The sequence below is a fragment of the Pseudomyrmex gracilis genome, unplaced genomic scaffold (genome assembly GCF_002006095.1).
Source record: "Pseudomyrmex gracilis isolate BER0280 unplaced genomic scaffold, ASM200609v1 scaffold_274, whole genome shotgun sequence".
NCBI lineage: Eukaryota > Metazoa > Arthropoda > Insecta > Hymenoptera > Formicidae > Pseudomyrmex > Pseudomyrmex gracilis.
In genome coordinates this window covers 89,967-103,931 of record NW_018020858.1, presented here as the reverse complement: position 1 = coordinate 103,931, position 13,965 = coordinate 89,967, and the positions used below count along the sequence as shown (strand labels likewise).

General features: G+C 33.7%; 3 protein-coding genes across 8 annotated transcripts in view; 2 read left to right on the top strand and 1 right to left on the bottom strand.

Annotated features, from left to right (window-relative positions):
- LOC109859641 (dysbindin protein homolog) overlaps nucleotides 1–2,986 on the bottom strand; it is a 17,574-nt gene extending 14,588 nt beyond the window's left edge. The window contains exon 1 of the mRNA XM_020438081.1: nucleotides 2,935–2,986. The gene's annotated coding sequence lies outside the window, so the exon portion shown is untranslated. The remainder of the gene's footprint in view (nucleotides 1–2,934) is intronic.
- LOC109859640 overlaps nucleotides 1–8,684 on the top strand; it is a 10,949-nt gene extending 2,265 nt beyond the window's left edge. For 3 of the 5 annotated variants that reach the window (XM_020438078.1, XM_020438077.1, XM_020438076.1), the window contains 8 exons: nucleotides 3,233–3,693; nucleotides 3,774–4,060; nucleotides 4,617–5,810; nucleotides 5,882–6,183; nucleotides 6,875–7,310; nucleotides 7,408–7,509; nucleotides 7,580–7,915; nucleotides 8,024–8,684. In XM_020438078.1, the coding sequence (XP_020293667.1) occupies nucleotides 3,233–3,693; nucleotides 3,774–4,060; nucleotides 4,617–5,810; nucleotides 5,882–6,183; nucleotides 6,875–7,310; nucleotides 7,408–7,509; nucleotides 7,580–7,915; nucleotides 8,024–8,045 (3,140 nt within the window). In that variant the 3' untranslated portion in view covers nucleotides 8,046–8,684. Of the gene's footprint in view, nucleotides 1–714; nucleotides 1,028–3,232; nucleotides 3,694–3,773; nucleotides 4,061–4,616; nucleotides 5,811–5,881; nucleotides 6,184–6,874; nucleotides 7,311–7,407; nucleotides 7,510–7,579; nucleotides 7,916–8,023 lie in introns of all 5 variants that reach the window. The other 2 variants (XM_020438075.1, XM_020438074.1) reach the window with 2 other exon arrangements.
- Nucleotides 8,685–11,220: 2,536 nt separating this feature from the next.
- LOC109859647 lies at nucleotides 11,221–13,959 on the top strand. 2 transcript variants are annotated; one of them, XM_020438106.1, is made up of 3 exons: nucleotides 11,221–11,618; nucleotides 11,838–12,137; nucleotides 12,229–13,959. In XM_020438106.1, the coding sequence occupies exons 2-3, from the start codon at nucleotides 11,847–11,849 to the stop codon at nucleotides 12,811–12,813; spliced, it is 876 nt and encodes a 291-aa protein (XP_020293695.1). In that variant the 5' UTR covers nucleotides 11,221–11,618; nucleotides 11,838–11,846; the 3' UTR covers nucleotides 12,814–13,959. The 2 variants fall into 2 exon arrangements, with proteins under 2 accessions (XP_020293695.1, XP_020293694.1); XM_020438105.1 differs by having other exon boundaries at nucleotides 11,223–11,559.
- The last annotated feature ends 6 nt before the right edge of the window (nucleotides 13,960–13,965 follow it).

Here is a 13,965-nt window from a genome sequence, read left to right as displayed (position 1 = left end):
AAAAAAAAAAAAAAAAAAAACATTTCTTTGTCTTTGGGTCGAGACTTTGATTCACTTGATTCGTTGATTGAACCTTCAATTACAATTGGCCAATTTGATTAATTGCCAATGCGGTTGCTCAATTCCGCCGATTGCGAGTTTAATCAACCGATTAAGATGATCGAAGCTGTCTTCCGCATTTTTCCTTTAACTATCTTAGGAGAGCAAAATCCGTAACTCAAAAAAAAGTAGTTCACACACAAACCTAATCCATATGCGCATTTAAACTTACCTTCGAACTCTTTGTCGCACTTTCAAATATGCATGTAAATATGTTGTATTCTATACTTTATGTAAATCATACACAATCGCAGTACGGTGTGCGAAACACGTATATATGTAAAATATATATGTATATATATTATATATATATATATATATATATATTTTTTTTTTGTTAGAACACTTTGTACTTATGATATAGATGTTTGTAATAGACACTTTGTGTGAACTTTGATATCATTTATAATTCTTTCTTTCTTTCTCTCTCTCTTTCTCTTTCTCTTTCTCTCCCTCCTTTCCTTTTGTTTTACAAATGAATGTCGATCTCTAAAGCTCCTGCATTCGGTTTTTGTGTGTCTCTCTTTTTTTTTTTTTCAGATAATATGTCTTTTTTCATCTCTCTAATAACAAATTATAAATTTTATTTATTTGATTTTTTTTCTTTGTTTTCAGATTATATCAAAGGAAGATAAATGATCTATGGTTAAAAAAAATCTAACTATAATAATTCATGTTAAAGAAATTTTAATTCTCTAACAGAAAGTTTTTTTTGCGCTTTCGTAAATTCATCGCAAGCATGTGAGCAATATTTCCAAATCGTGAAAATCGTTTTTTTTTTTTTTTTTACGCATGAGTAGTGCAACTTATGTAACAATATCAGGAGTATACACACATGTTTTTTTATATATACGTCAAAAATTAAATTTGTGTATTGTTAGACACACCCCGGGGCACGAAAGAAGAAATAGAAAAATGAACGTAAACGGTAAGAAAATGAAAATTAAAAGTCTGAAACAACCCGGTATTTATAGTCAAATCTCATATTTTAAAATCGCTTTTAATTCATCTTGAGATGCTCTGTAGTAGTCAATAAAACCGCCCGTACAACATCTCAAGATAAACATAAGAGTTTTAAATATAAGATCTGACTGTGAATAACAGTCTCGAAATCATTCACACATTCAAAACTTGAATATTTCACAAACGCCCAATGTTTCTCTCAAATTTCTTTTATTGTAATGGTGCTTTATAATTTCTCTTATCGCGCGACTTTTTGCGTATCTCAAAACTACCGCACCCACATTTCTATTTATTTATTTCTATTATATCCAAACCTGCTAAATAGAAATGCTCTTTAATATAAATTTTATTTTTCAGTAAAACGGTTGTACCATGTTTTATTTTTCAGTTTTTAAATAGTTTTTTAATCGCAATTTTATTTTTAAATTTTACGATAAATTTTATTTTTCAGTAACGGTTGTACCATGTTTTATTTTTCAGTTTTTTTTAATAGTTTTTTAATCGCAATTTTTTATTTTTAAATCTTACGATTAAGTAAATCCAAGAATTTTTGTTTTAATAATTTATGTTACATAAGCATAAACGTAAAGGAGAGATCTTTTTTTTTTTTTTTTTTTGTAATATTTTCTATCTGAATTACAAAACACATGGAAAGTTTAAACAAAGAAGTTTCAGCATTTAAAAGAAGGTGTCAAACAAGTAAATGCGTTATTTATGACATTGCACAATTATAAATTATAATAGACTTTATTGTGCATATGTATATATTGGTTTTCAATAATGAGTACTTATATGAAGTTGCATTAATAATGTACGAATATTTAACACTTCAACAATGAGAGAGCAACTTTTTCATACGAAGTTTCATTGTTGAAACTTAGCGTACGTACAAAGGCGTTAATTTGTTTAATGTAAATATATATATATATAAAAGAGTTGATTATGCACGATATGTGGTCATTAATATATATATATATATATATGTTAAAAAATTTATTTTATATACATATATATTTATTTTATATACATATATATATATATATATATATATATATATATATATATATATATATACATATATATATATATGTTAAAAAATTTATTTTATATACATATTTTATATACATATATATTGAAGATCACATATCGCGCCGAATCAACTTTTTTTACGCATTTTCTTAACGCGCATACGTATATGTATTTTTCCTAACGTACATAAACATGTATATTTTACACTTACAATTAAAAAAAAAAAACAGGATTGTAGATAGCACATGCGCAAATGAGTTTTCCCAATCTGTGAGAAACGCTGCGTATGAAAATGCGTATGTCGAATCGTCGAGCCAATCGGTGGCGGGAAAATCGCGCGCGTCGGTACGAAACCGGCCAATGCGGTGCGCGCTTTAGCCGTACATATATATACATATATATATCGATTCGGCGAGTCGTGTTTTCAATTCGCGGCGAAAGCGGTATGCTATATTATTCCCCGACATCAACCATTTTGCGCGCGGCTGCATTCGCTCCGGTCCCGGAGCCGCGAGAAAATTGAGGACGGGAATCGCGCGCACGTCGATTTGTTTACATTGTTCTTGTGTAAATGTGTATATATATATATATATATATATAAACGCGCACCCGCGAGAAGTGCCACGCCGCGGATGTAACGCGCATCCGCGTATAGTCTGTAGATTCTGTTCTACCCTATGTAACGCGTGCGTCGTGAACGCATGCCCGTGCGACTGTTTGCTGTATCAAGTGACATCACTACAAGAGCATTGTGACAGTGGCGGAGGAAAGCGCGGCAAATCGCGGATGACTCGCCGACAACGCGCCGAGCGCCCATAGGCGGGGACAATCAATCTCTCTTACCCCGGTGTTGGCGACGATCCCCTCGGTGTGTTGCTTTTGCTTGATGATCCGTTTTCCTTTTTTTTTTTTTTTTTTGTGCATGTACCGTCTCGCACTTAACTCCCTATCCTCCACGTTACGATGTAACTTCTGCGCACACAGAATGTAAGGTTTTTTTTACACGCACCGCAACATGATGGTGCGCGCGCGCGCGCGCGTCTATGTAATAATGCGCGCGATACAACAAATCGGCGAGATGTAACCTCGATTATTGATAAAGAGAGATGTAATGACGGGGACCTAATGTGTTCTGTTTCAGACAATCGTGCGGGCACTCCCAACTCGCTGGACGAAAGCCTGAGCGGTCAACAACAATTGCTGGACTGCGGTATTTGCGACCAGCAATTCGCGACGAAGAAACAGCTACGCATACATATTCACACTCACCTGACCAAGTCACCGCGTATTATTCTGAAGAGAGTGATCAGTCCGAAAGTATTGAAGGTGCAAAAGCAGAACGACTCTTATTGGTTGGATCCCGAGACAAAGGGCTCGCTCAAACTGACTCTAAAGAAACAGAACATAGCCGACTCTCTCAAGCTCAAACTGAAGAAATCCTCACAGTCGGAAGACTTCACCGTGGTGCAGAATAATTTTAATTACACAAGCAACTATCAACACAAAGACGTGGCAGGCGCTAAGGAAAATGATCAAAGAAACAACAAGGCAACAGAAGATTCTATTGACGAAACTTTTGAGAACGTGATGGTGGACCAACAAGTGAGTGTAGAGATGATGGTGTGAGACAGATTAAAGCTTCCGTGTACATTTTTTCTATATATAATGGATTTTGTTTGCAGGATGACTACAATGGTATTAAATTTCATCCAGATAATCATAATTCGTTAGAAGAAAATGAAAGATCATCGGCCATAGATGTTAACGAAAGTGATTCAGGTGTAGGAAGTGATATGGCAAATCCATCCGAGAAGGAAGATCAAAATAATGACGATATTCAACCTGTGGAAAACTATGACGCTTCCGAGAAGAGACTTTCTGAATCTGAGGATCATGAGGAAACAGATGCTTTGGAAGCAACATGTAGAGAAACTATTGAAAAGTTAAAGAAACTTGGCGAACAATCAAGGTAGGACAAAGGACTGTTATTATGAAAAGTTATGTTAAAAACAAAACTTGATATGTGAATATAAGGACACGAAGAGCCGTTTGCAGGATGTTGTGCTTTATAGAGCTCGAGAGTAATCTCTATTTATCACTGATTCAAAACCTGATATTTTTTGCGATATTCAGGTTTATATAATCATCGCTCCTCACATATAATCCTGTAATTTTTACCACAAGAATTTTGGAGGATATTTTTCAATAGTTTAAAAGTTGAAAACTTCATGTTTTCCTAGTAAAGAAATTCTTTTGGTTTCAGATTTTTATTTTACGTATATTTCTTCTTGATATTTGGCGACCGCAAAGAACATGATTTTCCAAGTGTCACTTTGCAACAAACTAAAAATTTTATATGTGACACTTATGTAATTGTACATGTAGGGAATGAGACAATATAATAAATTTCCAATTTATATTAGAGAGAGGGAAAGAGAGATCTTAATTATTAATAATAAGGATTTTAATTACTGCATTGTTTTATTAAACAAGATTAAGATAGATTTCTTTTTTTCTTTCTGCAGTTCAAGGTCGACGAGTCAATTGATTGACGAATCATCTGTCGAAGAAGAAGATGACAAAAATGATTACGAAAGCGACAAGATACGACGACTTGAACAAAATCCTTCTATCAGCATTATCCCGAAGTCTTCCACATTTTCTAATCACGCAACGGAACGCGCTTTGGTGTGCGATAGTGATGACAAAAGTGCGGAATCTGAAGAACAAACGCAAGAGTTTAATTGGAATCAACTATCAGCCGATCTATCGAGCAAGAACAATGAAGATTCCAACAAAGAAGACAGCGAGCAACAGGCTGATACCGGTGACACCAACATGGAGAATGCTGGTTCGTTGCTACAGAATTTTCTCATGGAACATCAGAGACGTTCCAATCCGAATGAGGTTTCGTTATCGAGCAATTTGCAAAGCAACGAGACGGCGGAGTATGTGCCCCTTGAGAAATTAGCAGAAACCGTCAATACGTGTCGCGTTTGTAACGAAAAATTTAAGGATATTGCGCATTTGGATGAACATCGCAGTAAAGCTGGTCATTATCAATGTAATATCCCGGAATGTTCAAGCCTTATTTTTCACACGCCAATGGAGGTGTCGGTACATCGAGCGCAGATGCACGGTACTCCACTCTCCCCGAGTGTGAGTCAATTGTCACCTCATCAGTTATCAAATTCGCCACATTTGAGTCGAACGTCACCTCAACTAAATGCCGCTGCGCACTCGCCTCACGTTGCCACAACCGTGGAAACATCGTCGAATAGTTCGCAACAGCTTAGTAGAACATCACCTCATGAGACTAATTCGTCGGCGTACAATGCGACAGCGGTAACTAGCGGCGCTACGAGCCAACAGATACAAATAGCGCCTGTAAACTTTGAACAGTTACCACCGCCCGTGCAGCAATTGGCTCAACAAGTCCAACGTATGCCTCTTCCACAGACGCAAATGCCTCCTAGTCTTCCTCCAGGTGCAAATACTATGATACCCGGACCGAATTACTTCGTACAACCGCCGGGACGTCCACCTTTGTACAGAGTACCTGGTCCGCAAAGTTTACCTTATCCTCCGCATATGGCGCATTTGTATCAGTATCCGAGTCCGTACCCTCAAATGGCCGCGCCTCCTCCGCAAATGCACCCACAATTGTCTCAAGTTCCACGTGGAAGATATCCGTCGCCACCCGTTGTTCAAAACAGCAGGTAATCGTATATATCTCTTGTGCGTGGATACAAACGTGTTTGTTGAACGCGATACTTTCAAATAATTGCAGAACACCACGTTTATCTTCTTCGCAAACTGCCGGTCCAGTTCCTCGTCAACGTATGAAAAGACCTGTGCAACAAGCGATGCAAGTTCCACCGCAAAATAACACCGCGCCCAAACAGAGACGTATGGATGTTCTGTTACCTGATAGAAATGAGGACGCTGACTGTCACGTTATAGCGCAACAGAAGAGAAACGATGGATTGCCTGTTATCCAAAATGTTCAAGGAGCTACCACTCAACAAACTAACAGAAACGATTCCACGATACATCTGACAGATTCGATCACTCTAAGTGTACGACAACCTGGTAAGCTTGCATTTATATTGTGAAAATTATTCAAAACCATGTTTTGGTTTTTGTTATTGTTTTTATTATTATTATTATTTTAGTTTTTTATTTTATGTTTTTCTTTTTACTAGTGATTCCTGATTTTCATTGGTAAAAACGAAAATTCCTTCGGTAAAAATGTTCAAACATTTTGTCATTTTGGGGTTGTCTACCTTTGTGTATATGCGTAATATGATACAACATTCTATTATTACATATTTGTGTCAACATGTTCGATGTTTTGTTTTTATTTATAGTTTTACATCATTTTTTTCTTTTTTCTATAAAATAGCTATTACAAGATCGAAGATTTTCTTTCATCAAAAGCGTCTTTGGACTTTCTCATAGTTCCGGAGCTTATCTAAATTCGTACGTTTATTACACTCGTGCGCAAAAGAGGGTAATTAAAAAAAAAAAAAAAAAAAACACCATTGCAAACCAACGAAAACAAATTTCATGCGTAAAGTGCCTCTTCTATGGAATTGGTTACAATTTTTATTTTTTTTCAAAAAGATTTGTTTGTGCAAGAGCTAAAGTTTTACGTATTATTTTAATATTTAATTTTGATAAAACTTAGTTTTGTGCATTTATATCTGTGTAAAACGATATTCGCAGAAGGGGTGCGTTACAATATAAAAATAGTATTGTATGTTTTTTTACTAATCTAAAGGTTCCGCTCCAGCTCAAGTCCAGAACGCTTCGAATTCGGCAGGAAAGAAATCTGACGCCAAGGCGGTGGCAAATGTTCTCGCGGCTCGTGGTATAACAGTTACTCCAGCTGCGAATAAAAATAAAACAAGTGAGCAAAACAAACAGCAGTTATCACAACAACAACAGCAGCAGCAACAGCAGAGATCTTCACAGCAGCAGGCTTTAAATGTTGCAGCGCTCAATCTGAATTCTGCTATTTCTATCATACCAACTAGTAGTTCACAAAGGAAACAGCAAGAGCAAGGGCAGTTTGCTGTTCCGCAGAATAAAACAAACAAACAAATTAACGATCAAGTTGAACGACCACCTAGACCGCCAACTGTAGATCTCACACAAGATACTCCACAGATGGAAATACGTGGGCCACCGGTGGTTAGACGCGGTCGACCGCCTAGGTAAGTAAATTTTATCAATTGAATGTGACAATTCAATAAGACAATACAAATTACTGTTGAGTAGTGTTTTTGAGAATTATTTACTTACGTTCTTCAGAGCATTATTAACCTGTCAAGTGTGCGACAAAAACTTCCAAAATCAAGACATGTTGACGCAGCACATGGCGACTCATCGTACGACCAGCAAACTGCTTCACAGGTGAGATAAGATAAGATTTTTTTTCTTCTACGTCGGGCAACAAAAGTAAATTGTTTCTTTCTTCTTCAAGATGCAACCTTTGTCCTGCTCAATATCCTACGGCTCAGGCGTTATCAACGCACAAACAGACTTACCATAAGGAGGTCGACACTGTGGCGCAAAATGGTGGAGCGGAATTAGCTTTGCCGGTCGTAGATTTAAAATCGCCCCATGTACTAAATCGTTTAGCAAATCTAGGGATTCAAAGCTACATACCATTGTCGCAATTAAGTGCTCAAACCGGTGGTTATTTTGGCTTGCCGATCATTACGATAGACGGTGCAAGAAACTCAAGCACTTGTAATCTGGGTGCGCTTGGTGCTACCTCTATATTAAGTCTCGGTCCTCTTAAGCATTTCTCGAACAGGTAACTGTGGACGAATTCGCGTTCGGCCTATTTTTACATGTGCAATCATGTTTGTCAAATTATTTCATTTCATATATTTAAAATTTTGATTTTTAATCAATGTTATAGTGCTACGGACCATGACACATAAAAACTATGCTGAATTTGTTTTTTCCAAGGTAAAGCAACCGTGATATATAGTTTTTAAGTAAAAAAAGTTGCTATAAAATGACGTCATCTTATGCAAATCAATATACGCAAAATTATTGAGCATATATTTTGAGAAATGTATATTTAAGCAGTTTATGCGGGTCGCGAATACAGTATGTGTGTGATATTTTTTTTTTTTTTCTTTTTTTTTTTTTTTATATTTAAAACTTCTTGATGCTCGCTCAGTGTATCACGACGTCCGAAACGAGAAAACATACGCCTAAAATTGATTTCTATGATAAGTGTTTCGACACGATTTTGCTGAGACGTTTTATTGATGAACCAAAAGAAGAGTAGCCTCTCCTCCCTAAAGTTTATATTTTACAAGTGTGTTCTCTCGATCAAAACTGAGTTTGTTATACGAAAATATTCTTTTACTTCAATGTAAGTTGCAATAATTTTGAGCGTATATCCTCTCGCTTCTGACGTTATCGTGCGACGTAAGATAACTGCAGCAAATATTGAGAAGCCGTATTAATTGTCTGATCCAGTGCTTCATTTAGTTATACAATTTAATTTATTATTCTATAACTTTTCTTATGTAAGATTATAGTATTTTTTTTCTCAATTTATTAGAGTATATGTACACTGCAAATTTTTCATATATATATATTTACAAACATCTTAATTGTTTTTGATTAATTTTTTAAAATTAAGATATTTTGTCTAAAACGCGAAATTTAATAACGTCAACCGAACAAAAACTTATTGTTTTTATTTTCCAAAAAGTCGGCTGACCAAATTATTGTATATTTTATTTTTGTATCAAAAATATATTTAAAAAAAGAGAACGTCTGTTAACAGAAATATAACTTAAGTCTTTCTTTTTGTCATATTTATATAGTATTTTTATTTTAGTTATAATAAATGATGTAAGCGTAATGATGAAAACTGATACTTCCGAAACACTAGGGTAACCAATGTTACTATATTGACACAATTTAGATTAGTTTATATGAAAAAAAAAAATTTTAATAATTAATCTTCATTAATAATAAATATCAATACCAAGTGTTAGTGAAAAAAAAAAATAAAGTAAAAGATTTAATTGTTTAGAAATGAGAAGTTTATTTATATCAGTATCAAGAAACAAGAAACATGAATATTTTTTACACATACACATATTCAGTACACGTGAATTTATATCAGATGTACCTTAATTAGAATCATTCTGTCTGACGACACAAATGATATTCAAAAAAAGACTTTAATCGCAAAAATATCAACATTGTGTGTTGTATACATATATATTTTTTCTCATTTGTTTCGAAGAAGAAAAAGAGCATAACAATTACGATTCTCGATATGAGCAATATTATTATACATCAGAGATTAAGAACCGCCAAGAGACAATTTTTTGTTGAAAAACAATTTTTGTTTTTCTTTCCTGATAAAGTATCAAAAACACGGGCGATTGTAAGCTGTACATACACTTTGTAAACAAGAAAAGAGAATAATTTTAAAAATATGGTTTATATTCAAAGTGATAAAAAAAAAAAAAATCATTTTTAATTTGGACGATTAAAAATACGACTCACGTATTCATTTATAGTAAAAAAAAAAAAAACGTCTTTACAAAGATTTCTGATTGTAATATACTTAAAAAAAGTAAGCCACACATGTTGTATAACACATACTTAATTTATTATTTATTATCATTCCTTATTATCATTGCTTAGGTGCAAAAGTTGTTGGGTGTAAATAATTACCAATTCTCTTTACATACATGTATGTAAATTTATATGATTTTATGACATCTTTAACCCTCGGACAGCGGATTGCGTAGTTTAGTCGAAGATCCTGAGCGGATTCTGGGTCATCAATTTTTTTTACCTATAAAAGTTCTCATTTGTACAATAAAGTTTATTTTTTGAATTGTTTAATTAAATATAACAAAATATAAACTACCAAACCGTATATGGGTTTAAAAAAAAAAAATGGCCCGGTGTCCCGTTGACGAGGAAAAACTTAAGCCATTTATTTTGTTTAAATTTATAAAAAAAAAAATTTATTGTCGGAAAAAATATTATAATATTGTATATATTTGTATGATAATAAAAAAGAATAAGAGCTGTATATAGATATTTCTGTCGCAATATCCGGATATACACAAGTATCGACAGTTGGCCATTTATAATATTATATAATCGATGTTGATGTCGTTTTTAATCGGGTTCTTAACAGAATATGAAAAATCTCTTGGTTTTGATCCTTGGGCAAGTTTGAACCGATATGCAGGGTGTTGTGCGAGCAATTAGAAATTGATAATCTTTTTTCCAAACGTTTCGGTTTTATTTCAAACCTTCTTCGGTGGACTGAAATTTATGTGTATTTACATTTGTTTACATTTTTTAATCCACTTCGTCATTGATAAACAAGGAGGGATTGTTCCATTAAAGGTACATTATTTAAGTTTCTGTAAAATTATTTTAATTGTACAAATTATTCAGATTACGTCCAATGTAAACAAATGTAAATACACAAATTTCCAGTCCACTGAAGAAGGTTTGAAATAAAAAACCGAAACGTTTGGAAAAAAGATTATCAATTTCTAATTGCTCGCACAACACCTTGCATAATCGGTTCAAACTTTGCCCAAGGATCAAAACCAAGAGATTATAATATTACTTGTCGTTATACTTTGTTTTCACTTGAAGTAGAATATTTGTATAGAACGACCTTCGCCAAGGTTCTATTTTATTTTGCCTTTTTATTTGCAGTTTAGTATTTGAGAATTTTTTTTAGAGTTTCCTCAGTTTTTCTCGAACAATCTTTGACGTTCAAAGGACAAAAGTGTGATGTAAACATGTTATTTTTTCTATCGGACTCTCCACCGCGTCTTTTTTTCTTCGTCAGTGATGTATCACGTTTGTTAAATGCAGGAATATCGCGGATTCGTAATATCAGAGTAATTTATATTCGAAGTAAATTTTTGTAAACAAATTAAACTTTACAGGTGCAAAAATTGACAAAGACTTTTTTTTTCAAATACATCTCCGCGTCTATTCTTGTGGCTTTAATTTCTCCAAATTTCAATAATAAATTAAAATATTGTTACTAACAGGTATTGTGTTATTATTACTTTTTGTATATATGTAAATTTTTGTTGTGTCGTTGTAGTTGAATTTTTGTGACAAACACGCTTGTAAACAAACTCGAAAAAAAGAAGATATCTGATTTCTATCATATTCTTCTCGAATCAACTGCCTGATGGCAGCACCAAACACAATCTCGCTTGTTCAAGTTCTTGGAGTTCTCGTTGTGGTTCTGTGTTTTTTTTCATTATCAGCTTCTTACAATTTATCTTTCCTTTGACAATTGTTAGGCTTACTTTTACGTGAATTATGGTTCTTCCAAACAGTGTTTGTCGCACATTCATGGAATCATTCCGTGCTATCTCTTTGTGTGTATAATCGATAATTTTGTGAGCGTGTGTTACATCGATGTAACCAAAGGTGACTAAAAAGCTCTTTATCACTATTTCTGTTTGTACATTATCGGACAATCTCTCGGAGTGAGTGTATCAAAGTTTGTGACCACATATTTGTGAACGATTGAAAAATTGTTGTAATTAATTTCAACAATTTATGTGAATTTTTTAATTTAATTTCTGACAAGTGGAATACTACTTTTGTCAATTAGTTTATAATATATTGCGCACACATAATTCTAATAAAATTTATATAATTGTCAATTATTTTAAGATCAATAAATTGTTTTGTCTCTCTTTTAGTATACCAGGATGAGTTCGAGTACTCTTGGCGCAAAAGCGGAACAATACTTTTACAATATAAATTCAATAGCTCAGAGGATAGGTGAGGATATAACCGCAACAAAAGAAGCCTATGAAGGGCTGTGGAATACTCTGAGCATGGCTGAACGCAATCAAGCTATCAACGAGACAATAATTCAGCCTGAAGTTGCTCTGAAGTATACCTTGAAAAAGGTGGAGCTAACTAAGGACTTGCCCGAATGGTATCCAAAATTGCGTATACAAACTGGAATGAAATATGTTATAGATGAAACTGGTTCTGTGAGCATTCCCGATGATATTAACACTTAAGAAATTCTTTTTTTTTTTTTTCAATATGTATTGAAAGTAAACATAATTGATATCTTTACAGACATTACGATGGCGAGATGAACATTCTTCACCGTTTTCATTCAAGACCCAGTCGCAAATGAATCTGAGTCTGTTGGATTCTAACGAGGATTTAAAATTGAAATCGATGAAAACCTATTTCGGCGAATCGCCACACTTTTCCAGCCCGGTAAAGACACAGAGGAGCAATCCTTCCTCTCTAACCAACAGTTACAGCTCCGCGCATCAAGTTGGCTGTTATCCATCGGATTGTTACGCCAGCAGTTTGTTCGAAAACGATCAATGCGGCGACTTATTGACAAACGGAATCAACAGCGAACATTCTGACAGCATATTTGCCAAACTGATCAACAAGACTTCTTTGTTGAAATTACAAAATAACGTTGATGACGATATGGAAAGTTTGGTGAGAGATTCCGATACGGACAAAAGTCAATCGAATACTCTAGTAGTGATGTCACGAACAAAGTCGAGCGATATTAATGAATCGACCGCTTTATTAGAAACACCTAGTTCTTATAGCAGTCTTCAATCATCTCAATTGAACCACGAAGATGAGGAAAGGACTATACCAAAGACTGGATTTGAGTTCCTTGATAACTGGTAAATTCATCAGATATAACAACGTAAAGTTTCATCTAATTTCTTGATTTTTCTACTGATGATTCTATTGTAAAAACAATATTTTCATAAATATCCCCCCCCTAAAAAATTTTGTACGCAAGGAATATTTTTACTAATTTTGATAGGATTTTTATACTTAGTTATTATTTTATTTGTACCAGATACCTGACTGAATAGAGATTTACATGACAAAATATAATTCAAACAGATCAATAATTTTAGAACTGATTGATTTAAAGACTGAAACAATTTTGTATTTTCCATGAAATTCAATTCTACGAGTTTGTGAAATCGAATATCATCTAAGCCAATTTAAACTAATGCGCGCGCGCACAGTAGCGTTCAAGTTTCTAACCAGTACGCATTTTTTATTACAATATAATTTATAAAAAAACATCTAATATATATATATATATAAAATTTTAATCATTATCAGATGTAAATGTAAGATACAGAAAATAAAATAACAGTGAGAGAATATTGTTTTATGTGTTCGTGAAAATAGTTTTCTTACAATATTTACATGTGCAAAGATATTTCCGGCCGTTTTGTTCTAAAAGAAAACAATAAAACATTCTATATAACGCACTTTATAGTACTAATTTACATTATAAACGTAGAAGGCTCCAATTGTGTAAAACAAAAAACTTGAAGTGGAAACGGCCAATGTGAGCCTTGGGACACAGTTAATAATGTGTAATATATTTTTTGGTAAAAAATCTCTTTAACGTTTCTTCTTTTATTTAACGTTCTTGTGTCTACCATGTGCGTGACACACATTGTACGTGTCATTTGAATTTGTTTATTTTTAATAAACTCAATAAATTTATTAAAACTCATAAAGATCCTATCGACAATACCAACAAAGCAATGTAGTGTATCGCATATCATGTGAGTCATGTGATTACTCCTATACAGGACAAACTAAGAGACAAGTTAAAACAAGGATCAAAGAACACATGAATTACGTCAAGAAGCGGGATAGTAGCTCTGTCTTAACTGAACATTTTTTAAAAACTGAACACAGTTTCAATTGGGATTCCACACAAATATTGGACTTAGAATCCAATTACATTAAAAGACTCACGTCTGAAATGTTGCACATTAAATTGCAAACACAAAGTCTTAATAAAAT